Genomic DNA, 25,000 nt, shown 5'->3' with positions numbered 1-25,000 from the left:
CATTATTGACAACTTGATTGCACATAATGGAGAAACGATGGGTTTCTTTGCTATTTTTACTGAGTGGACTATGCTTGGAAGGTAAATAAAGTTTTAATGTAATTCCATTTGTATCATCAGTGTCACAGATTAAAATCTACCATATGTAAAGGCAGTAGGATAAATTAACCACGATGTCGCTGTAATTCGTAATTGTCAATTTCTGTCAAAAGTGTTTCGCTAAATGATTGAAGACAAACTATTATATCGAAAAACTTTAAAATGTTTCGGGTTTTAGTTTCTCTTGCTTATCCTCAATCCGCAAAAAATTTTTCCCGCATAACACAGACAATCGTTGATCGATCTGCATAATAAAACGACTGCAGAATTTCATGTAGCAGGGTGACTGGGTACAGAGTCTTAGCTTCGGCGAATGGTATTTTCCCCGGGAAAGTGATGTGTCTTGAGTCACAAGACGGCAATGTGTTCTTCAAACAATCACGAACAGGACATGTTATTACACTTGCCATGAGTTTTGTATCGATCAGAGTCAAAATCATAAACATGGCCTATAATGTAATTATTTAGTTATAAAATAATTCAAATAGGATGCGCGCTCTGATTGGCCATAAAACCATTTTACATGAGCGCATGTAAACACGGTTTTCGTTCCTCTTTCATTAGTTATTTTATAAAAGAAATGTAAAATGGTTTCCGTGTTTACATAGCCTAATGTAAACACTTGGGAGGTTGGGAGAACGGAAACCATTTTACCTTTCTTCATTGAAGCATGAAAAGCTTACTAAGTTAGCGTTTTCCGAACGATCAATATGAATTGTTTAATATTCCACTCTCTGTAAACACGGAAACCATTTTACCTTTCTTCATTGAAGCATGAAAAGCTTACTAAGTTAGCGTTTTCCGAACGATCAATATGAATTGTTTAATATTCCACTCTCTGTAAAGTTCAGTATTTCATCAGTATCAAATTGGTCTTAATTTTCTTCTACATCCGCCGTTTCACTGAAGGAAATATGCAACGATCCGTTGAATTTATTTTTGTGGTCAGATCATTTATCCGTGGTTTAACTTCACCTGTAAAAATTAAATATGTTCTTTCTATAATTGATAGTTTCGTTTTTAACTCGTAAAATGGCTTAAAGCCATTTCCATTTCATGACTCAAAATTCACACCTTCCTCCTTTCTATCACTCCGTCAGTCCTTCCTATGAAAATTCCGCTGACAAGCGCTTAAGCAATTTTGCATATTCAATTTCATCGTAAGGCTCAATTGAGGTCAACTGATCGCTGAGAATTGGTCAAAACTTTAACAGACTGCTGATATATAATAATAAAGCAGCAAATTTTACTGATGGGCATTTGATGCGCTCTGATAAAAACACTGTTCGAGGCCGATAAGGCGTCTGACATTGCAGTATTTTTGGGATCTCTGTACAGCACTTCTTTATTCTGAATTTGAACATTGGATTGCCGAAAACACCAAATCGGTGAACTGTACTCAGGAATGAATAAAGCATTCACTTTTTCCAAAAACAGGAGAAGGAAAGACAAACGCTGCGCTTTGGTTATTGATACTTTTAAATGCTGCTAACTGCACAACAAATGGTTATGGTCTCCACGAATTGAAAAAAAAAAGCGAATGCTTTTGAAAGGGAAGGTAATCGATGACATCCATTGCGCCAAGATAGTAGCTTGTAGTTAATTTCGGTATGTTGCTTTTCCAGGAGTACAAGGTACGGATACAAAATGACTTTCCATAGGCAAAAACCTCACAATATGAAGTCTGATCAGGGAACTCGGCACTACATCCTGCATCAGTCGTTTTCCGCGTCTAGTGGCTCGCAGCTACTTTGACTGGTCGCAATAACGGATCACTCAAAATCCTTAATTTGTTCATGAATTTTTTACTCATTTATTTATTTATTTATGGTGTATTATTTACTAGAGGGAGTCCATGCAATGCAGTGGTTTGTTTCAAGACGTGATGGGAACTTTGCTAACAATTGCGGGCTCAAAGCATCATTGCCCTGTAAAACAATTCAACAAGTGATTGCGCATGCATCTGATGGTGATGTTATCAATATAGACGGCACAAGAACGTCCCGTGACCCTAATCCGTGCGAGAATTGGACAGAATTGGATCTAGCCGGTCTGGCAATACGCAGTTACAACACTCGAGCATTTCTTTCTTGCAAAACTGAGGGCCTGCGAGTTTTGTGTAATTCGAGAAAGAGAGCCTTTGGTGGAGTCTCTGTTGACCAAATAACCTTCGTCAACACTTCACTTCATCTCTCTGACTGCTCCTTAAAGCTCAACGACTGCAGCTTTATAAACAGTTCCGTTGCCGCGCTTAAGTCAAGATACGCCACTGAATCTGTGAGAAAAAATGTTCAACTCGATGAATGCACCTTTCAGAACAACAGTGCTAGTAGTGTTACAATTTATGGCAATTCTATGGTCAACTTGAACATTTCCAAAACTACGTTTGCTTACAATAAATTGCTGAGTGAGGAAGACGCAATATTGTACTTGTCCGACAAAAACTTGCATGGGAATCAAAGTGGGGAGAGTTGTTTTACATCGAAGTATTTTAGGTGAGTATTCATTTGCTTTCATTTGATTGGCAAGTGCAAGCGTAGTGAGCGAAAATGTTTGCTCTCAGAGAAAAGAGAGATCACAAAAGTAAAGATCCTTTTTACTCTAAGGTAAAAACAAACCAGTTTGCCCGTATTCCACTGGCATGAGTCACTCTTTTCACTATCAGAAAATATCTTTTCCCTTCACTTCCTCGCTTTGTTTGAGCATGACGAGGAGTTTCATAGACTAGGCTAGTAAAAGAGACACATCGGCAAAATGAGTGCGCTTGCTCTTAACGTGCGAGAAATTTACACTATTGCAGCAAAATGGCGGCATTTTTCGAATTCCCGTTGTTTGTTTTCATTTTGTGGGTAAAAGCTCAATTCAAAACAGGTAAGCTACCGTTTTCAGGAAAAAACAATATGACGCAATTCACTTCAAATTTGAACAGAGAAAAAGGACGCACCTCTGTGTGAAAATGATGCAGGTCTTGTATAATTTGTAAACAAGCGCTGTGCAGGTGAGGACCAAACTACAGATGCTTAACTTGGGAAAGTTCTTTAATAAGCGATGTTGCAACATCGATAAGTTCAGATGAATTCTCTTTGACATAGAACTTAGCCACCTGGCGTTCAACGACTAATGGTTATGTAAGGAACAATGAAATGTCAGGTCATGTGAACAGGGGCTAGGATGATGAGGGGGAGGGGGGTGGAGGGGTATTTGAGTTGGGATCACATGGTTTCAGGGATAACAGAGAATGATCAATGATCGTGGAATTTACTTTCGGAAAGTCGACAGACGTGTTCCAGTATTATTTGGGAAACTCGATATTAATTGGTTTGCCGTTGACATATCGAATTGTTCTCATTTGTGTGCGTGACAAATTTGCATATTCTGACCACTAACAATAATCCTTTCTGCGCTTCGCGTATCCACGACTAAAAATGCTAGTTTTTCCCATTTCCCATTTTTGAAATAGTCGACAATCGGGACAGTGAATCATTCATTGTAAAATAGGAAAAATGACTGCTCTACTGTATAGAGGCCCAGCGTAAAGCAAGCATCAGTCCCCGGCAGCAACAAGAAAAAACTTATTATGGTGACAACAAACTCTGAAGTATAGTTCTATGATGGCGGGTGTAAGTTACAAATGCGTACCTGCTGCCCGTCACGAAGAAGCCCCATTTTATCTGAGGAGGAAACCTGAAACCTTCCGAGTACAGAGCCAGACACTGAACATGAACCTCAAGGAAGAGAAGTTGAACTAAAGTTTGTTAATACAAACTGTAAATATATGAGGTACCACCTGCAATCAAATTGAAATGGACGTAAAGAAAAGAAAGCACAAATGCCAGCGATGTCAGTGACTTGACCCGGTTAGATCTCGCCATTTAATTCCCACGTCTCCATGTCAACAGTCAAAAAGTCATAACCGTGAAAACAATGATTTGCTGCTATTCTTAGAACCGCAGCGAATAACACCTCTTGGATTGTGACCAATAATTTATTCACCCTGTACGTCTCGTGACATTCCAGTGAGGAATCCCAATCTCGAATATCGCGTGAATTTTGTTTTCGAAAAGCAGCCGTTAAGAACAGTTGATCGGCGTTGTCTCGATGTCTTGCCGACTCACATAATGGAGCTAACAACGTTTTATTGGATTTTTCTTTGGAGTGGAATATGTTTGGAAGGTATGTGAAATCTCGTTATAATTTGCAGTTATATCTACTCAGCATATTGCCTTTAAACTTAGCCACTTATTGATGCAAAGATACCCTAACCAGTAGCGTCGATAAGGTTTCGCTAAATTGTCTACACCAAGAGCTGCTGGTTGAACGACTCGTAGGAGGCCTTGTTTCCACTGATGTTGGTTTTTTTCACTATACATGTCTTGGCAGATCGCCGTTGTTGACTCAAATAAACATTGATTTCGACTTGTGGGGTTCAAGCTCCTGGAGTAAATCCGTGTACCTTAGTGCCAACCGATTTTTAATTGCGTAGGAAAATGAAACAAAAAAGAAAATTAAAATCCGTTTTTTTAAGAGCTGCAGAAAGAGAAAAACGAAGAGCATTAAGTGAATTCGAATGCCGTTTCCTACCTAGCGGGGAATAAATGAGGAACCAATTTGGTTTGTTTACAGCGCAAAGGAAAACGAAGAACAAAGTTAAAATCTGAGCTTCATTTTCCTACGCGATTGAAAATCGTTTAGCACTAAGATAGACGGATCCAAGTAATATTAGCAAATTCAATGAGAATGTTTCCATTCGGCATAAGTATAATTTTTGAAGTTGGGTGAAAATTGGAGAAGCATGGCTCTTTGTTGAGAGTTGGTCTAACCTTTTTAACGAGTAGGAGAGTAACTTTATGACCAAGTTGACATCCATCGTTGATTGTATCAGCTTTAACGAAACAGGAAGTGGAGGGACTTTCCCCAGGAAACTTGTCGTGTGTCACAAAGCAGTCTCGTGATTTCTCAAGAGGTCAGAATAGCCACACAATGGTCGTAATTATAGAAAGTGATAAATAGAAGAGGGGGTTGACAGCTAATCTGTAAGAAATTGCGTGACGTTGCGTGACGTGGGTTTGTTAATTTTCATTTCAAAGACAGTCACGTTGAATAACATGACGGGTAGTCGGAAAGTTACTGTTGTTACCTTCCGCGTTAGTTAGTGCTCTTCTTGTCAAAATAATCAGAATCTTGTTATATAAGCAACATAGACCTTTATTGAAAAGAAAAGTTGACTTCATTTTTGGTAAACACTTTGTCATTCATTCATCAACCTGACAAAGTGGCACAAAGGGCGAGTGACGTGTCTGCAGTTGATTGGCGATCTCAAACACAGAAAAAAGGCATCGTTATTTTAGACGTGTATAGTTACGTCTTTTCTCTGGGCTGGAAATCCTTGAAAAAATACAGTTTAAACCATAATCTCTATTTATTCATATTGTTCTTATTTAATAGAAACTATCCATGCCAAGCAGTGGTTTGTCTCAAGATACGATGGGACCTTTAAAAATAACTGCGGGCTCAATGCGTCATCGCCATGTAAAACCATTCAGCAAGTTACTATGCATGCGTGTGATGGTGATATAATAAATATAGACGGCACAGGAACGTCACGTGACCCTTATCCGTGCCAAAACGAGAAAGGATTGGATCTAGCTGATTTAGTTCTGCGCAGCTACAATAGTCGATCATTTATTTCTTGTAGGACGAATGGATTTCGGTTTTTTTGCGGCATGGCTTCTCGAGGAGTCTTTTTTGAAGAAATCACCTTCGTTAACACTTCAATTCATCTCTTTGAATGTTCTTTAAACGCGGTCGCCTGCAGCTTTATAAACAGCTCTGTTCCTACACTCACCTTGAAATACGATGAATACTTAATGATGAGAAATGTTCAACTGAATGGATGCACCTTTCAGAACAACAGTGCTTGTAGTGTTACAATTTATGGAAATTCTTCCGTTGACTTGAACGTTTCGAATTCTACATTCGTCAGCAATAAGATACGTAGTGGAGGAGAAGCCATACTTAACATGTCTATTCAAAACTTACAAGCAAATCAGAGCAGTATCAAAGCTAATTTTACTGATCTAAGAGTGTTACAGAATATCTGTTCAGGTAAAGCATGCTTTCGAGTTTTTGCTGGCATAAACGGAACTGACTTAGTTCTCGTTATGGAGAGAGTACTTTTTAAAAACAATGTGGCTGGAGTAAATATCTTGGACGTTCATGGCTTTTCAAACGGCTACACTGATTTCAAGTCGTCACAATTTCGAAAAAATAGAGGCAGAGCGGTCCAAATCCATGATGGGATCTCAGTTGAGCTGAAAATCGAAAGAGCATTGTTCTCTGAGAATAAAGGTGGAGCAGTTGAGGTCAGCAATTTTACAAAGGAAGCTTCAGTTTGGCTGCTCAGTTCAAACTTCAGCTTAAACAAAGTTGAATTTGGCGGTGCATGCATATTTGAGGATATACCGTCACTTTTAATGGATGTAGAGGACTGTCAGTTTGTGCGAAACGAAGGCCGGTATTTAGCTGGCGCCATGACGATAGGATTGATCGATGCACGGATCAACAGTTCTTCTTCGATAAGTATTAAGTGCTCTCATTTCATAAATAACACACTGATAAATAACAACTCTAACCACGTTATAGATGGAGGAGGAGGTGCCTTAGCGTTGTTCGTGTCATACATGGGTAACTTATCACTAATCAATAACACTTTTGCGTATAATCAGGGTCTACAGGAAAAATACACCATAGACATTGCTGGAGCTATTTATGCTAGAGTGCACGAACTCCATGGGGACGTGGAAATTCGAAACAGTGAATTCCTGTGCAATTATGGCGCGCGTGCCAACATTCTTGCTCTTTACGTTGAAAATTCACAACTCTCACTTCAGCCACGAGTGACATTACAAAACTTGACCTTTGTTAACAACGGTTATAACTTTAACGATAGTGAAGGTTGTGGCATCATCATCGCTGAAAGCATGGGCTTCAAAATGAGCTCCTGTAAAATTCACGGAAATTCTGGTGGGATATTTTACCAGTGCGAATCAGATACGTTAAGGTGCAGAGGGAATGTTCTCGTGGAGGACACCATGATAAGTGGAAATATCGACTTTACTTTGTCAGTCATAACTCAGAGTTTTCACTTGAAAAACGTTTCTTTTGTTAACAACAGCTGCATTGGGCCATGTGAAGTTTCTGTTTTGCAAGTATTGAGTGCGGTTAGTAATAGTGCGTTCCATTTGGATCAGAGCACTTTCCTGAACAATTTTGGAGAAGAAGGAGTAGTCCATATCGATCTGTCCTTTCCTGACAAAACGACCGTCGACGGCCAGGTAATCATCAATAACACTGAGTTCCGAGGTAACTTTGGAAGATCTGAAGGCGTCCTTAAACTGCTCAAAGTTAATACGACTAAAATTCAAAACTGCAAATTCATAAATAATTTTGGTGGCATAGGTAGTTCCCACGCAAACGTGCAGCGGTGCTTAGGAACGTTGAAAATCAGAAATACCTCCTTTAAACAGTTTAACTATTCTCAAGTTTTTGAATCTGCAGGACATGTGGCACCATACTTGGGATTTTTGACGGTGACAAATTCTGAAAACGTACGTATGAGTATACGTAACAGTTCGTTTGTTTCGGATCCTTTCAGCACAGACAGCATAGATCTCATTGTTGTAGAAGAAGTCCACCCAGGACTGTTGGACAGCTCTGTGCGAATTGAAACTCCGATCAACACCAAACTTAAGCTGCGTAATATTACGGGAAACTACGATACTATCATTGGACATAAATTAGACACGATATCGACTATATCGACTATATTTACCACCGAGCGATGTCCTGAGGGAACCTACAGCATTCAGAGGGGAACTAGTGACAAGCATGTAAATTGTTATCCCTGCCCGGTTGGTGGAAATTGCTCTTTACCTCTCGCTGCTCAGCCCAACTTTTGGGGTTATCCTGAAAACAAAGACAACGTTTCCTTTCAGCTTTGTCCAGAAGGTTACTGCTGTTTGCCATCTGCCCATAACAAATGCTCTTATGACAACAACAGCTACCAGCATTCCGGTTGCCAAGGCAATAGGACAGGCATCCTTTGCGGACAATGTAAACCAAATTTCACTGAAGGTTTGTTTACAACAGAGTGTGTTCGAGCGAAAGACTGCACCCATAGTTGGTATTTGGTTGTTTTTTTCGCACTCACGTCATTATTTGCCTTGTATCTCGTTAGAAAACCCCCAGTGTTTGAGGAAGTGGGAAAACAATTAACATGGTTCATTCCGAGACGCAAAGAGGGCAATAACCAAGTTATTTGCAGCCTAGACGGCACCGCCAGAAAAAGTGTTTCGCCGAATTATGGCTTTTTGAAAATTCTCTTTTACTTTTATCAAGTGGCTGGAGTTTTGACTGTGTCGTCATATGGGGTCAAAAACATATTGAGAAATAGGATTGTCTTGCCCGTTACTAATCTTTTTAACTTAAAACTATATGCTAATACAAACTGGAGGATCTGTCCTTGGCCGATTTTAACACCACTTTCGAAAACAATGTTCCCCTTGGTGACAGTCATGGCAATTCTCTTCTCGATACCAATTATTTACCTTCTGCACAGCGGTCTAAACAAACTACGCAAGCGCAGGCCAACTCTTCCGCCAGCTGGCCCTTACTTTGGAGCTGTCTTGGAAATAGTGTTGCTAGGTTACTCAGCAGTGACTGGTACAACAGTGCGATTACTTCACTGTGTAAGCATTCAGGAAAAGTCCCGCTGGTATTACGATGCCCAACACTTCTGCTGGCACCAAAGGTGGCAGCGAGCTGCTATTGTTGTCATTGCCCTGAACTTGTTTCCGTTTATACTCACGTTGTATTTTACTTCGCTGCAGCTCTATAGAGGCAAGATTTCAGGAAAGATATTTTTACTTGCCAGCATCCTACCTTTTCCTTATCTCCTCTTTGTTTTGTATCACCACGTAAAGAAAAAAATAACCAGGAGACCGGACTATCAAGCAATCCCTTCAACTGCAAGCTCAGGTCATGACGAGGAACATGACTCAAACTCTTCCACAAGCATCAAACATTCACTACTTGAGGTTCTATGCGGTCCATTTACAAAGCCACAAGATGACCAATCAGACGGAAGGATCTACTGGGAGAGCATTCTCATTGGTCGTCGATTCCTCATAATTGTGATTGGTTGGTGGCAGTTGGACCATGCGCTTATGCGTTCTGTGTGTCTGACGATCCTTTGCCTCGTTTTCCTGTTGCATCATATCTCCCAGAGGCCCTTCGCCCAGTGTCGTGCCAACATCATCGAAACCGTCTCCTTGGCAACCTTGGTCGTTGTAGGAGTACTAAACGTTGGCCTGACGCGTACAGGAAGTGACTTCAGCGGTATGAATAAGGCCTATATTTCCATTCTTTGGACGTCAGAGGCAGTATTACTCGGTGTTTTACCTTTAGCCATTGCATTGTTTCTCTCCTTGTCTCTCGTTTCGCAGATATTGCGTTTGGGGATCCTCTTGATTAAAGCGATTCGTTCAAGATGGTCATTTGTAAAACAAAAATATAATCATGATAATAAAGTAGCGTGATCCTGATCATCTACTGGTCTGTTATCAGTCAACTGATAACCATTTGGGGTTAATGTTGGGTTAGGGGAGGGATAGGTGGGCAGTTGCCCAGATACTGATATTGATCCGTTTGCAAATTTTGATAAGAGCGAGGGGCCAGGCTTAAATCAATATATATGACTTGACTGTATTTTTTTGCGAAATAATACCATTTTTAAAGTACCGAATTAGGGAAGTTTGCAGCCCTGTAGAATCCACTGACTACTGTGTGTTGTGGCGCAATTTTTTTCCTAATCGTTAGGAATTATAACGTAGTGGTAAATCGTAGTGCAGGTGTGTTTGGCAGAGGAAGCCTCAGGTCCTTGCTCCCACCTCATACAAGTCCGCATGATAAGTTTCGTCCAAAGATTACGGCAAGATTGCCGTTGACACTAAAGGTTAAACTTGAACTTTTTTCTTTTATTGACCTCAAGAAGGTTGTTAGGTGAAGGTAAAATAAAATTTGTACCCTCAAAGTGTGTATTAGCAAAGTGTGTATTCATAAATTGTGTACTCATTAAAGTCACTTTACCCTGTAAATAATTTCAGATATCTTTGCCTCTGCTAGATAATACGTTACCCCACCCCCTACTGCGTTCTAACTTAATAGTGGAGGGTTGGGGAGAGTTGGTTGACCGGGAAGTATTTTGAGGAGACAATTCAGTTTCTTTTATTTGGTTGGCATGTGTAAGCGTAGCGGGCGAAAGTGTTTACTCTCTGAGAGAAGAGAGATCACGAAAGTAAAGATCCCTTTTACACTAAAATAAAAACAAACCAGTTTGCCCGTATTTCACTTACATTACTTACTCTTTTCACTAACAGGAAATATCTTTCCCTTTATTTCCTCGCTTTGTTTGAACATGACGAGAAGTTTCATAGACCAGGCTATAGAGACACATCAGCAAAATGAGTGCGCTTGCTTTTAACGTGCGAGAAATTTACACACGCGAAGGAATGGGAATAGCAATATTCCTGTAGTAACACTATTGCAGCAAAATGGCGGTATTTTTCGAATTTCTGTTGTTCAAGTTGTTTTTATTTTGTGGGGGTAAGCTCAAACAAAAACAGGAAAGTTACCGTTTTCAGGAAGAAACAGCAAAGAAAATGTTGTGCTAACAGGTTTTATCTAATACAATGATTCTAATTTTATCTAATACAATGATTTAGGTCAGATATAACATAAACAAACACACACAGACATAACATTTAAGGTCATACAAACAACATCAAAAACGCTGTGAAAATCAGAGTAAAGAACGACGGAAGGCTACGGAAATTATTAGTATTTTTCAATGAGGATTAGCTTAAGGTTTTTCTTAAAACTTTTCAAAGGAAGAAGCTTTATGTGATCAATTATATCATTCCAGACTTTAGAACCCTGAAATCTTATATTGAAAATTCCATAATTTGTTCTGACTTTTGGAATAGCATAGGACATTTTACTAGATAATCTGGTATTATAATTATGTATCATCCTAACAGAATTAAAGTAAGGATCAAAAACAGGAGGTAAAAGATTATCATGAAACTTGTACATAAATACTGCAAGTTGAAAGGTTATGATGTCAAACAACTTCACAACATTTAGATCTTTAAATAAAGGACTTAAATGTTCGTTATAACTAGAGAAGGTGATTATTCTTAAGGCTTTCTTCTGTAATATAAACAAAGGTTGCAAAGTTGTTTGATAGGTATTACCCCAAGCAATTATGCAGTAGTTGAGAAAAGGCTCAACCAGAGCATAGTACAGGCTAAGTAGTGTTTTAGTACTTAAGAAATAACTTAGTTTAGAAAGAATGCCTATACTTCTCTTGAGTTTTTTAGAAATATTAGTAATGTGCATCTTCCAACTAATATTGTAATCTATGTAAACTCCAAGGTATCTAATGGAAGTTTCCTGGGTCAACATCTGATTGTTTATAGATAACATGACCTGTTTGGGCAATTTTCTTTGAATTGGATGGAAAATAACAAAGTTTGACTTATCAATATTTAATGAAAGCTTATTTGCACATAGCCAAGTAAGAATTTTCTCAAGTTCAGAATTAATGAAACTTTCAAGCATCTTTATATCCCTATGCTGAAAGAATAAATTTGCATCATCTGCAAAAAGATGGAAATCCAGAAGCGTTGAACAATTACGAAAATCATTTACATAGATTAGGAATAAAAGTGGTCCAAGCACTGACCCTTGGGGCACACCACAGGAGACTGTCTGAGTGTCTGAAGTGATAGCACCAAGAGAAACAAACTGAGATCTATTACTTAAATATGAAATAAACCAGGTCTTAACAACACCTCTGATACCATAATAGTCAAGTTTTGTGAGTAGAATTTAGTGATTAACAGTATCAAAAGCTTTGCTAAAGTCTAGGGAATATTCCACAAGAATAATCATGGTCTTCAATAGCTAATTGCACTTGGTCAATAATACTAAGAACTGCATGATCAGTTGAGTAGTGAGAGCGAAATCCAAACTGTTTACCATAAATAAGTTGTCTCTTGTTAAGAAAGTCAATTATCCGCTTATACGTAAGCTTTTCTAACAATTTATTAAAAACAGAGAGTAGAGAAATGGGTCTATAATTATTTAAGCTTGTCTGAGATCCTTTCTTAAAAATTGAGATTACTCTAGCAATCTTAAATTTCTCAGGGACAATTCCAGTAAGAAAAGATGTATTAAATATAGTCTGTAAAGGACCTGATAATTCACCCTTAAGAATCTTAAGAATATAAATGGGAATGCTGAAAGGACCCACAGCTTTACTAGCATTAAGTTTGGCTATTTCCACTTCAATTTCATTTGCAGTCACTGGAGCTAAAAACAAACTATGACAAATAGGAGGTGACATGAACTCCCTAGCAGTTTGAGTAGCACTAGGAATGGAGCTAGCAAGATTACTACCTATATTAGCAAAAAAGTCATTAAAAGCATTGGCTATTGATTCTTGGTCAATTATTTCACAATTATCTACCACTATTTTATTGACAGGTTGATTGATGTGGGTTTTAACCTTAACAATTTTTTTAATTCCATACCAGATTTGTTTACCATTATTTTCATGAACTGAGAAAAAATAATTTTAATAATTTTTCTTAGCTAGTTTAATTAAATGATTCAATTTATTCCTGTAAATTTTAAATTTTGTATGATAGTAGATAGATTTTGTCTTGAGGAATTTCTTGAATAAGCCATTTTTTAATTCTAATGGAGGTTCTAATTCCAGAAGTAATCCATGGCTTTGATCAAGCTTTGAGATCTTGTTTAGATAATTGCTTGACAGGTACCGTAATTTCCGGTCGATTACCCGCACGGCCGATTACCCGCACCGGCCGATTATTGCATACGGCGAAAAAAAAAGTCAACGGATTACCCGCACCGGTGGATAACCCGCACGTTGTTATTCAACTTTTTCGGTGGCGAAAACGTGACATTAAGGCGATACATTTCAGTCTTTCGATTCAGACATGTGCACAATTCTGTGTCAATATTAGCTTATACTTTATTGATTGATTATTGCTGCTGCTCTATTACCGATTTCATCGGCAAGAGTTATTACTCTAAGCTTATAATCAAACGTAAAACTGTGACGTGGGCGTTTCACAGCAGGCATTTTAACTTAATTGGTGACTCGTGGATACACTTATCGCGAATGATCGAGGTTTATAATTCTTATTCAGTCAGTTACCTTTTTATAGCATGTAGGAGCGTAATGAGCAATATCCATTGTTCATTTGTCGTTAAAATACTTTTTCAGCGCGAAATTAGTTAAGTTTCGCACCTATTATTTTCAACATTCTGGTGATGCATTTGGGATTTAAAATTACTGTCGGCAATTTCTCAAAAAAATCGATATCTCCTGTTCTACTGGGCCTAACAAGTCCCTTAAAACGGGAAAATTCTCTTTAGCTCAAGCTAGTGAAAACTGGAAATTTGTTACTGATGCGCCGGATATCCTTGGATTATTTTTGTCACCATCAAGGTTTTGTTTTCACGCGTGCCGATAAAAATTTGTTTGTCACGCAACTAATTATGCGTGAAATAAACTCGAGTTGGCATCATGTTTTCGTGCCGCTTTGTGGCACTTTTGATACAATAAAATTCATTTGAGAGGTGGAAACGCAGGTAGGTGAGAAATTTTTTCAATTCAACTTCCAGAAGAATTTAAAATTGTCACATAACCCGCACCTCCCTATTACCCGCAGTGGCGCGGATTTAATGCAAAATCAACAGATTACCCGCGGGTAATCGACCGGAAATTACGGTACATGTAGATCAACAACCTCTGATAACTTAATATAAAAATTATCAAACACATTGCTGGGGTCAGAAGATTTTTTAAGCAAACTATTCCAGTCTATAGATTGAATATCACTAATCAAGGTTTCCCTGTCTAAGTTTGAATAATCTCGTCTGAAAACTTTAGTGCTAGCTGGAAGAGAAGATAATTTACTGACAATAAGAAAATTAGGTAGATGGTCAGTAAGATCATAACATAAATTACCGCTGATCACAAAATGCTCAAGAGAATTAAAGAATATATTGTCAATAAGAGTCGAGGAGTGATCTGTAATTCTGGTTGGCTGCAGAATTTGGGGCTGAAAATTATATAAGCCCAGAGTACTAAGAAAACTGTCTGTATCAGGATGTGATTCTAGTTAGACAATTTATAATATCTTCATTAGCATGAAAATCATGTGTATTGAAATAATTAAAATTCAAGTCAAAGGGCGTATGGACGTCAATATCTGAGTTAGTGAGGCGCTCAATGTTGGAAATAGGAGAAGCAATATCCAGTCGAGGTAATAAGGCATAGCTGGTTTGACAATTGGAGCTGTCAAGATAAGGAACTCTATCAGGACACCCATCACAAAACATGCAAGTTTCAATATAACTTATCTTTTATGATGGTGGTATATCAGCAAAAGAGTTGATAGGTATCACTGGAGAGTCAGCATTCCTCCTCAAGAAGATCTTTCCAGCATTAGTCCACAGGAACTTGTAGCTCTTGTCATTCTTGAATTTTAAGCAATCTTTGAACAGTTCCTTGTTCTTAGGCGTTAAACTTTCATTGATAAAGATCTGCTTATCAACAGAGAAGCCAAGGTCAGCTGTGGTGATAGATTTCAGCCTTTTCCTCGACCGATACAAACTTTCCCTCATTTCTCGTCTGACAAACTTTACTATTATGGCAGGATCCACTGAAGCCCTACTACTCCGAATTTGATGACTAACAGATATATCGTTTCTTTCCAACGGAATGTCCATCTTCTGGCTTAACTGAAGCAGCATGTCGTTAGTATCTTCCAACCGCGAATCCTCTGGAAGAGGAATACCACGGATCTCAAGACAGTCTCTTCTAGTGTACTGCTCTAAGTCATTAAGGGACTTTGGTACTAACTTCAGGTCGTTTGCAGATCTTAGCTGTTTCTTGAATGAGTGTTCGTTGAGTCGTACCAAGGAACTTGAAAATTAAACATCCCGTGCGCTTATTTATCCTTTTCGACAAAGTTTGTAAAAGGGAGCTGCAAAATTGAGACATACAAAAATATCAACAATATGAATGTGTGACGTAGTTCACTTCAAGTTTTCAACACAGAATAAGGACGCACCTCGTCGTGACAATGATGCAGGTCTTGTATAATTTGTAAACAACCGCAGCGCAGGCGAGGAACTAACGACAGAAGGATAACTTGAGAAAGTTCTTTCATAAGCGGTGCTGCAAGGATTGATGATTCCAGATGAATTTTTTTTTGGAAATGAGCTTAGCCACCAGGCATTCAAAGACCATGCGTTATGTAAGGAAAAACGAAATGTCAGGTCATGTGAGCAGGAACCAGGATAATGAGGGGGGGGAGGGGGGTGGAGTGGAGGAGGATTTGAGTCAGGATCACATGGTTTTCAGGGATAACAGAGAATTATCAGTCTTCGTCAACAGCGTATAAACAGGTGACTATGAAAAAATCGACTGCAAATGAGGGAAATAAAGGTTTGTTTCCTTCTTCTGATGCAAAAGTCATTATCTTTTCGACATTTTCAGTTATGTCTGGTTCTTGTAACAGAGCATCTGTGACACCTGAAGTTCTTTCTTCAACTTCACACCATCATCATTACCATTGTCTTTACAGTCAGTCACTAATTTTTCGGTGTTATTATTATGTCTCTGAGTTGCTTCAGAAATAGTAATTTCATGTACAGGGTCAATTGAATGTATTTCAGCATTACCAGTGCTTGAGTGTGAGTTACTAAAGAATTCTTTCCATTCATTACTTTGATTCGCAAGAGCATCATTAGTTCCAGTAGGATTAGTAGGATCTAGTTTTATTCTCGCCCTTGGCAGATTGCATCAGCTGAAAGTCTTTCGCTTGATGTTGTTATATTTCCACCGCTAATGGGGGTCCCAGTACTGTTTTCCTCGAAGTTTCTGGAAATCAGCTGCAATCGAGTGCGATCTCCAATCGCCGAAACACCCAGTGTGTCAATGTGCTCGTCTGTCCACAGGCGGCTCAAGTTCCAGCTGAGAGAAACAACAGTCATGGCGAAATCATGAGTTTGTATGGGAAAGTTTACGACCGTTTTAAGGTACAAAAAAATTAGTCAAATTCTCACAAAAAATACTTCACCTTACTTCCACAGCGCATTGCTTGTTATCTGACCGCTTACTACGTTGAAGGGAAGCCATTTTAGCGAGTTATGTATTTCGAGGTTTTCTACATACCTAAGAATGGAATTTAAAATATTCCATTCAAGAAAAGCCCTTTTCTCATGTAAGTAGAAAACCTAAAAAAAAAAAAAGAAGAAGAAAATTGACCTCGTACCCAAGTCTCTTTCGCGGCCGTGTCCAGTCTGCGTGTTCAAAGCATAACCAGAAAGAAGCGAACCTGGAAATTCAGGTAGAAAACGCTCGTTTCCAGTGAAATGCGCGTGAAGTTTTGGTATTGAGACATGTCCCAGGGTGCAGTGATCTTAGATCGTAAAGTTTGGCTGAGAAAAATGCCGATCGGGAGGATTTTCGGGGCGCAAACCACCTCCGCGTGGACCACGGTCGAAATCAGAGTGTGCAGCCTTGACTTCGTCTTTTGACATGGATAACAGTGATGGTAAAGCAAGCTTAAAACGGCAGAAATCGCCAGAAACTACGACGGATACACAGGGCATGAGTAAGTTTTATTGATTTTACATGTAAAATATTCATATTTCGAAATATTTATCGTTGTAAATCGACCATATTTCGTTCCCCATACTATTCCTTATAACGTGTTCAAATTTTCAACGGTTCCTCCCGTAACTTAACACCGAGTCACACAACGCGTGACGCGTTCATTAATTCATCGTTGGCTTTTTCTTGAGACGTGAGCTTGGGCCGCCTGTGATTCAAACTCTTATAATTTCGCTATGACTGTTATTTCGTAAGATGATTATCTCTCAGCTGGAGCTTAGGCCGCCTGGGGTCTGTCAAAGCCAAAATTGCCGGAGGAACGATCCGTTCACGTCTAAATTGAGCTATTAAACTGTTTAGATGGAGCTCACTCAAAATGTCCTCCATTTCGGGACGGTCAGAACGGAGAATGACATTCTCTCTTTTTCAGGCCTCTCTAGACTTCCTTTAAATTCTACTACGACAAAAGCACCGATTACAAAGAAGAAAGTATCGGATATAATGGTGTTTGTACCAAATATGATAATGAAAAAAGCACCGAATATGAGAGTGTTAGAACCCGATGAAATACAGGAGTAACTGCAGAATACCCCGCCACATCGAGCCCGTTACTGAAAAGGGCTGGCTACGCAGTACGCAGTACTAGTACATAGCATTGCTGCGCCATTTATAATTTGTCCATTGAATTAATGTAATTCTTATTTGAATTAATTATTTTCTGGATACCGCGTAGCTGCTGGCTACGTGGAATTTACTTCGAGTGGCAGGGTATTCTGCAGTTAAGCCGAAATACGTACCATATATAATAGAAAAGTACCATAAGACAGTTCTGGCGCTCCACATAATGTTTCGCGTATCCACGACTAAGAATGCTTCCCTTCAGTTCTGATCAATAATTTATTCACCCCGTATGTCTCGTGACATTCCAACGAGGAATAAAAATCTCGAAATATCGCGTGAATCTTGTTTTTAAAAAGCAGCCGTTAAGAGCAATTGATCGGTGTTCTCTTGATGTCTTGACGGCTCACATAATGGAGCTAACATGGTTTTTGTGGATTTTCCTTTGGAGTGGAACATTTTTGGTCAGCCGTTGCCATATCGGCTTATTTACAGCTGAGTAAGTGTCAAATTTGCATATTCTGTCCCCCTAACAATAGTCGTTTATACGCTTCGCGTATCCACCACTAAAAATGTTAATCTTAAGTTCTGATCAATAAATTATTCATCACATATGTCTCGTGACATCAGTTCCAATGAGGAATGAAAACCTCGAAAACATGATCGCACGAATCTTGTTTTTGAAAAGCAGCCGTTGAAAACAGTTAATTGGTGTTCTCTTGATGTCTTGCCGGCTCACATAATGGAGCTAACAACGTTTTTTTGGATTTTCTTTTGGAGTGGAGTATGCTCGGGAGGTATGTGAAGTCGTTGTTGACTCAAATAGACACTGGTTTCAACTCGCAGAGTTCAAGCTCTTCGAGCATTTAGCAAACTTCCTCTGTTATGAAAATAAGTAGCAAGGTTGTAGTTTGCGCCTCTCAACTTGATTCTTGCGCAAACAGATTGACTTATTTCTAATTTAAAGGAAATAAGCTCTCTTAGAACTGAAATTCAAATATAATAGTTTCCTTTCCATTCGGGGGTAAAGATGAACGTAATGGAAAAACAATTTTTAATAGCAAATTCAATGAGAATGTTTGCATTCAACAAAAGTCAAATTTGTGGGGAATTAGTAAGGATAGCCCACATTGTCTCGTCTTCACTAGATTTTTATTCTTCTCCTCCTCTATTCTCGCTGGGTTTCACAACTGTCACAACTCCTCGACTCGACTGATATGAAAGATTACTTCGACTGAAAGCTAAATAAATCACAGACAATTGTTCCTTATCTTTGCGGGACACCTTAGTTAAAAAGAACGCTGATTGGCTAGATACGAATCTTCCAGACATAAGAATAACAAAATTCCAGACAAACATTTCACAATCGCTATTTGATATCTATGCTATTATTCTGTTTCCGAAAAATTTTTGAAGTTGGTTGAAAGTTGCACACGCATGGCTTTTATTTTGTTGAGAGTTGGTCTAACATTTTTAACGACCAGGAGAGTAACTTATGACAAAGTTGACATCCATCGTTGAGTACGTCAGCTTTAACGAAAACAGGAAGTTGAGGGACTTTCCCCTGGAAACTCGTCATGTGTCACAAAGCAGTCTCGTGATTTCTCAAATGGTCAGAATAGCCACATAATGGTCGTAACCATAGCAAGTGATGAATATAAGGGGCGGTCTTCCACTGCATCAATCGTTTGACAGCTAATCTGTAACAAATTGCGTGACGTTGCGTGACGTGGGTTTGTTAATTTTCATTTCAAAGACAGTCACGTTGAACAACATGACGGTAGTCGGAAAGTTACTGTTGTTACCTTCCGCGTTAGTTAGCGCTCTTCTTGTCAAAATAATCAGAATCTTGTTATATAAGCAACATAGACCTTTATTGAAAAGAAAAGTTGACTTCATTTTTGGTAAACACTTTGTCATTCATTCATCAACCTGACAAAGTGGCACAAAGGGCGAGTGACGTGTCTGCAGTTGATTGGCGATATCAAACACAGAAAAAAGGCATCGTTATTTAAGACGTGTATAGTTACGTCTTTTCTCTGGGCTGGAAATCCTTGAAAAAATACAGTTTAAACCATAATCTCTATTTATTCATATTGTTCTTATTTAATAGAAACTATCCATGCCAAGCAGTGGTTTGTCTCAAGATACGATGGGACCTTTAAAAATAACTGCGGGCTCAATGCGTCATCGCCATGTAAAACCATTCAGCAAGTTACTATGCATGCGTGTGATGGTGATATAATAAATATAGACGGCACAGGAACGCCACGTGACCCTTATCCGTGCCAAAACGAGAAAGGATTGGATCTAGCTGGTTTAGTTCTGCGCAGCTACAACAGTCGAGCATTTATTTCTTGTAGGACGAATGGATTTCGGTTTTTTTGCGGCATGGCTTCTCGAGGGGTCTTTTTTGAAGAAATCACCTTCGTTAACACTTCAATTCATCTCTTTGAATGTTCTTTAAACGTGGTCGCCTGCAGCTTTATAAACAGCTCTGTTCCTACACTCACCTTGAAATTTGATGAATTCTTTGTGGTGAGAAATATTCAACTATATGGATGCATCTTTCGAAACAACAGTGCCAGTAGTGTTACAATTTATGGAAATTCTTCCGTTAATTTGAACATTTCAAGTTCTGCATTCGTCAACAATGAGATACGCAGTGAAGGAGACGCCATACTTAACATGTCTATTCAAAACTTACAAGCAAATCAGAGCAGTATCAAAGCTAATTTTACTGATCTAAGAGTGTTGCATAATATCTGTTCAGGTCAAGCATGTTTTCAAGTTTTTGCTGGCATAAACAGAACTGACTTAGTTCTCGTTATGGAGAGAGTACTTTTTGAAAACAATGTGGCTGAAGTAACTATCTTGGACGTTCATGGCTTTTCAAACGGGTACACTGATTTCAAGTCGTCACAATTTCGAAAAAATACAGGCAGAGCGGTCCAAATCCATGATGGGATCTCAGTTGAGCTGAAAATCGAAAGAGCATTGTTCTCTGAGAATAAAGGTGGAGCAGTTGAGGTCAGCAATTTTACAAAGGAAGCTTCAGTTTGGCTGCTCAGTTCAAACTTCACCTCAAACAAAGTTGAATTTGGCGATGCATGCACATTTGTGCGTATACCGTCACTTTTAATGGATGTAGAGGACTGTCAGTTTGTGCAAAACGAAGGCCGGCATTTAGCTCAGGCTGGCGCCATGACGATAGGATTCCATGATGCATGGATCAACAGTTCTTCTTCGATAAGTATTAAGTGCTCTCATTTCATAAATAACACACTGATCAGTAGATACGCACCTGACGACATTCCAGGAGGAGGAGGTGCCTTAGCGTTGTTCGTGTCATACATAGGTAACTTATCACTAATCAATAACACTTTTGCGTATAATCAGGGTCTAGAGGAAAACACCCCCACAAATATTGTTGGAGCTATTTGTGCTGTAGTGCACGAACTCCTTGGGGACGTGGAAATTCGAAACAGTGAATTCCTGTGCAATTATGGCTCGAGTGTCGGCATTCTTTCTCTTTACGTTGAAAAATCACAACTTCAGTCACGAGTGACATTACAAAACTTGACCTTTATCAACAACAGTCATAACTTTAACCATAGTGAAGGTTGTGGCATTGGCATCACTGAAGGCATGGGCTTCAAAATAATGAGCTCCTGTAAATTTCACGGAAATTCTGGTGGGATAGTGTACGTGTGCGAACCAGATATGGGTTTAAGGTGCAGAGGGAATGTTCTCGTGGAGGACACCATGATAAGTGGAAATATCGACTTTACTTTGGGAGTCATAACTAAGAGTTTTCACTTGAAAAACGTTTCTTTTGTTAACAACAGCTGCATTAGGCCATGTGAACTTTCTGTTTTGCGAGTAGCGAGTGCGGTTAGTAATAGTTCGTTCCACTTGGATCAGGGCACTTTCCTGAACAATTTTGGAGAACCAGGAGTAGTCCATATCGATCTGTCCTTTCATGACAAAACGATCGCCGACGGCCAGGTGATCATCAATAACACTGAGTTCCGAGGTAACTTTGGAAGATCTGAAGGCGTCCTTAAACTGCTCAAAGTTAATACGACTAATATTCAAAACTGCAAATTCATAAATAATTTTGGCGGCATAGGTAGTTCCCACGCAAACGTGCAGCGGTGCTTAGGAAAGTTGATAATCAGAAATACCTCCTTTAATCAGTCTGACAATTCTCAAGTTTTTGAATCTGCGGGAGGACTTTCCAAACATGTGGCACCATACTTGGGATTTTTGACGGTGACAAATTCTGAAAACGTACTTATGCGTATACGTAACAGTTCGTTTGCTTCGGATCCTTTCAGCACAGACAGCATAGATCTCATTGTTGTAGAAGACGTCCGCCCAGGACTGTTGGACAACTCTGTGCGAATTGAAACTCCGATCAATACCAAACTTAAGCTGCGTAATATTACGGAATTCTACGAACCTTTCACTGAAGATAAACAGGTCACGATATCGACTATATTTACCACCGAGCGATGTCCTGAGGGAACCTACAGCATTCACAGGGGAACTCGAAGAGGACTTAGTGACAAGCCTGTAAATTGTTATCCCTGCCCGGTTGGTGGAAATTGCTCTTTACCTCTCGCTGCTCAGCCCAACTTTTGGGGTTATCCTGAAAACAAAGACAACGTTTCCTTTCAGCTTTGTCCAGAAGGTTACTGCTGTTTGCATAACAAATGCTTTTATGACAACAACAGCTACAATCTTTCCGGTTGCCAAGGCAATAGGACAGGCATCCTTTGCGGACAATGTAAACCAAATTTCACTGAAGGTTTGTTTACAACAGAGTGTGTTCGAGCGAAAGACTGCACCCATAGTTGGTATTTGGTTGTTTTTTTCGCACTCACGTCATTATTTGCCTTGTATCTCGTTAGAAAACCCCCAGTGTTTGAGGAAGTGGGAAAACAATTAACATGGTTCATTCCGAGACGCAAAGAGGGCAATAACCAAGTTATTTGCAGCCTAGACAGCACGGCCAGAAAAAGTGTTTCTCCGAATTATGGCTTTTTGAAAATTATCTTTTACTTTTATCAGGTGGCTGGAGTTTTGACTGTGTCGTCATATGGGGTCAAAAACATATTGAGAAATAAGATTGTCTTGCCCGTTACTAATCTTTTTAACTTAAAACTATATGCTAATACAAACTGGAGGATCTGTCCTTGGCCGATTTTAACACCACTTTCGAAAACAATGTTCCACTTGGTGACAGTCATGACAATTCTCTTCTCGATACCAATTATTTACCTTCTGCACAGCGGTCTAAACAAACTACGCAAGCGCAGGCCAACTCTTCCGCCAGCTGGTCCTTACTTTGGAGCTGTCTTGGAAATAGTGTTGCTAGGTTACTCAGCAGTGACTGGTACAACAGTGCGATTACTTCACTGTGTAAGCATTCAGGAAAAGTCCCGCTGGTATTACGATGCCCATTACCTTTGCTGGCAGCAATGGTGGCAGCATGCTGCTTTTGTCGTCATTGCCCTGAACTTGTTTCCGTTTATACTCACGTTGTATTTTACTTCGCTGCAGCTCTATAGAGGCAAGATTTCAGGAAAGATATTTTTACTTGCCAGCATCCTACCTTTTCCTTATCTCCTCTTTGTTTTGTATCACCACGTAAACAGGAGACCGGACTATCAAGCAATCCCTTCAACTGCAAGCTCAGGTCATGACGAGGAACATGACTCAAACTCTTCCACAAGCATCAAACATTCACTACTTGAGGTTCTATGCGGTCCATTTACAAAGCCACAAGATGACCAATCAGACGGAAGGATCTACTGGGAGAGCATTCTCATTGGTCGTCGATTCCTCCTAATTGTGATTGGTTGGTGGCAGTTGGACCATGCGCTTATGCGTTCTGTGTGTCTGACAATCCTTTGCCTCTTTTATTTGTGGCATCACATATCCCAGAAGCCCTTCGCCCACCCTTGGGTCAACTTTACCGAAACCGTCTCCTTGGTAGCCTTGGTCGTTATAGGAGTACTAAACGTGGGCCTTGCATCGGCAGGAAGTGACGTCAGCGGTATCGATCAACGGTACTTCCGCATTCTTTTGATGTCAGAGGCAGTATTACTGGTTGTTATACCTCTTGTTTCCGTTACTTTCCTCATCTTGTGCCTTCTTTCGCAAATTGTACGGGTGGTGATCTTCTTATGGAAAGCTGCTCGAGCAAGATGGTTAAAAAGAAAGTATGACATACAGTTGTCCGTCCAGGGTGAAGACGAGAGTTAGCTTCTTTCTACGTGATCGTAATAGAACTTTACGCAAGCTACTTTCAAGTTTTGAGTAATATCTAATGAGAGGGAAAGTACCTTTATGAGAATGCTTGGAAAGGCTTATCTAAATATTTCGTGAGTTTTTTTAACTACAGATCATGGGTATCGCAATTTGAAGATCTTCTAATTGTACAAACCACATTACCTATGTTACAGCATGGTGTGTGTGTGTGTGTACGTGGGGGGGGGGGGGCCCTTTGCGTTAGTTATGTCCATTGTAGGCGACTACCCTAAGTTGATAAATACGCATGCTCCGTCACTCCGCCTTTATTTGAACTTTGAACAGTGCAGAGAAACCACGGCGTCCTGTGTGAATCCACTAACCACAACTGCTTCTCCAATTAATATTCAAATTTTGGATCGATAAGTTTAAAAGCGAAGTCCTAAAAGCACTAAAATGTGCGACGCCTCATTGGCGTAATATTTTTATCAGAGCGCGTAAAATGCCCAATAAGAGCGCAAACCAAATCCACACAGTCTTAATTTCAGCCCATTTTTCATCCATCAGTGAAATTTACTGCTCTCAGATCTCAGTAGTCAGTTGAATACGCGTTCTTTTATTATCAGCAGTCTGTTCAAGTTTTGACAGAGTCTCAACCTTCAGTTGAGCCTCACCTAGAAACTTCACATGCAAAATGCTTATGCGCTGGTCAGCGCACTTACCGAAGAGAGGAGTGACGGAGTGTGTTACGGATACTAACTGATTTTACTGATTAGTAATTACCTTGATAACGTTTTTCCTCTTAGTTACGATCTTCGTTACAATGTTTATTAATTTTTATTAATGTTTATTTGCTCATCTATTATTCTTGAAACCTGACGCTTTAGCGTCCTTTTTGCGTCCCACGCGCGTATAAAAGACGACCTTGGCGTCCTTTATTCAGTTTATTTAGTAATTCGAAGGATCTTGACCTTTGCTCCCCTTGTAACTTTGTAACCTCTGGCGCAAGGGGAACCGCTATGTAAGTTTATTCTTTTATTTTACTAAGGTTTAGTTTCTCTTTATTTTGATTAGACAAAGACTTTTGTACTGTATATCTTTTTAATTGCTTTGTGATAAGTGGCGAAAATCATGCTTGGTGTTTACGACTGAATGCTCAACTATTGGTTTGACATCGCCTTGTTAGGGGGAAAATTCTGTCTTTTAGTTTGGACAAATTTTTCAGTATTTTATGGCCGCGCAGTTCAAGTT

The 25,000-nt window shown here is 39.4% G+C and overlaps 5 protein-coding genes across 5 annotated transcripts in view; 3 read left to right on the top strand and 2 right to left on the bottom strand.

Moving 5' to 3' along the window:
- Nucleotides 1-3,929, top strand: part of LOC149043336 (uncharacterized) — a 3,976-nt gene extending 47 nt beyond the window's left edge. The window contains exons 1-3 of the mRNA XM_089209472.1: nt 1-81; nt 1,946-2,594; nt 3,598-3,929. The exon at nt 1-81 is cut by the window's left edge and continues 47 nt beyond it. Coding sequence (XP_089065598.1) covers nt 27-81; nt 1,946-2,594; nt 3,598-3,622 — 729 coding nt within the window. The 5' untranslated portion in view covers nt 1-26 and the 3' untranslated portion in view covers nt 3,623-3,929. The remainder of the gene's footprint in view (nt 82-1,945; nt 2,595-3,597) is intronic.
- Nucleotides 1-3,933, bottom strand: part of LOC113686248 (COX assembly mitochondrial protein 2 homolog) — a 12,282-nt gene extending 8,349 nt beyond the window's left edge. Inside the window, exon 1 of the mRNA XM_027203847.2 lies at nt 3,739-3,933. The gene's annotated coding sequence lies outside the window, so the exon portion shown is untranslated. The remainder of the gene's footprint in view (nt 1-3,738) is intronic.
- On the top strand, nt 3,280-10,248 carry LOC149043335 (uncharacterized). The gene is made up of 2 exons (XM_089209470.1): nt 3,280-4,272; nt 5,545-10,248. The coding sequence occupies exons 1-2, from the start codon at nt 4,218-4,220 to the stop codon at nt 9,693-9,695; spliced, it is 4,206 nt and encodes a 1,401-aa protein (XP_089065596.1). The 5' UTR covers nt 3,280-4,217; the 3' UTR covers nt 9,696-10,248.
- A 4,147-nt stretch (nt 10,249-14,395) lies between these two features.
- Nucleotides 14,396-15,183, bottom strand: LOC149043334 (uncharacterized; the record flags this gene model as incomplete). The annotated part of the gene is made up of 1 exon (XM_089210017.1): nt 14,396-15,183. A coding segment is annotated over one exon (567 nt), but the record flags the coding sequence as incomplete, so codon positions are not given.
- Nucleotides 15,184-18,102: 2,919 nt separating this feature from the next.
- The window catches only part of LOC149043333 (uncharacterized), a 7,780-nt gene continuing 882 nt past the window's right edge, over nt 18,103-25,000 (top strand). The window contains exons 1-2 of the mRNA XM_089209469.1: nt 18,103-18,288; nt 19,605-25,000. The exon at nt 19,605-25,000 is cut by the window's right edge and continues 882 nt beyond it. Coding sequence (XP_089065595.1) covers nt 18,234-18,288; nt 19,605-23,764 — 4,215 coding nt within the window. The 5' untranslated portion in view covers nt 18,103-18,233 and the 3' untranslated portion in view covers nt 23,765-25,000. The remainder of the gene's footprint in view (nt 18,289-19,604) is intronic.

Source organism: Pocillopora damicornis, chromosome 6 (genome assembly GCF_964200805.1).
Source record: "Pocillopora damicornis chromosome 6, jaPocDami1.2, whole genome shotgun sequence".
NCBI classification, from domain to species: Eukaryota; Metazoa; Cnidaria; class Anthozoa; order Scleractinia; family Pocilloporidae; genus Pocillopora; species Pocillopora damicornis.
The sequence above is the reverse complement of the archived record's forward strand: the minus strand, read 5'-3'. Positions and strand labels throughout refer to the sequence as shown.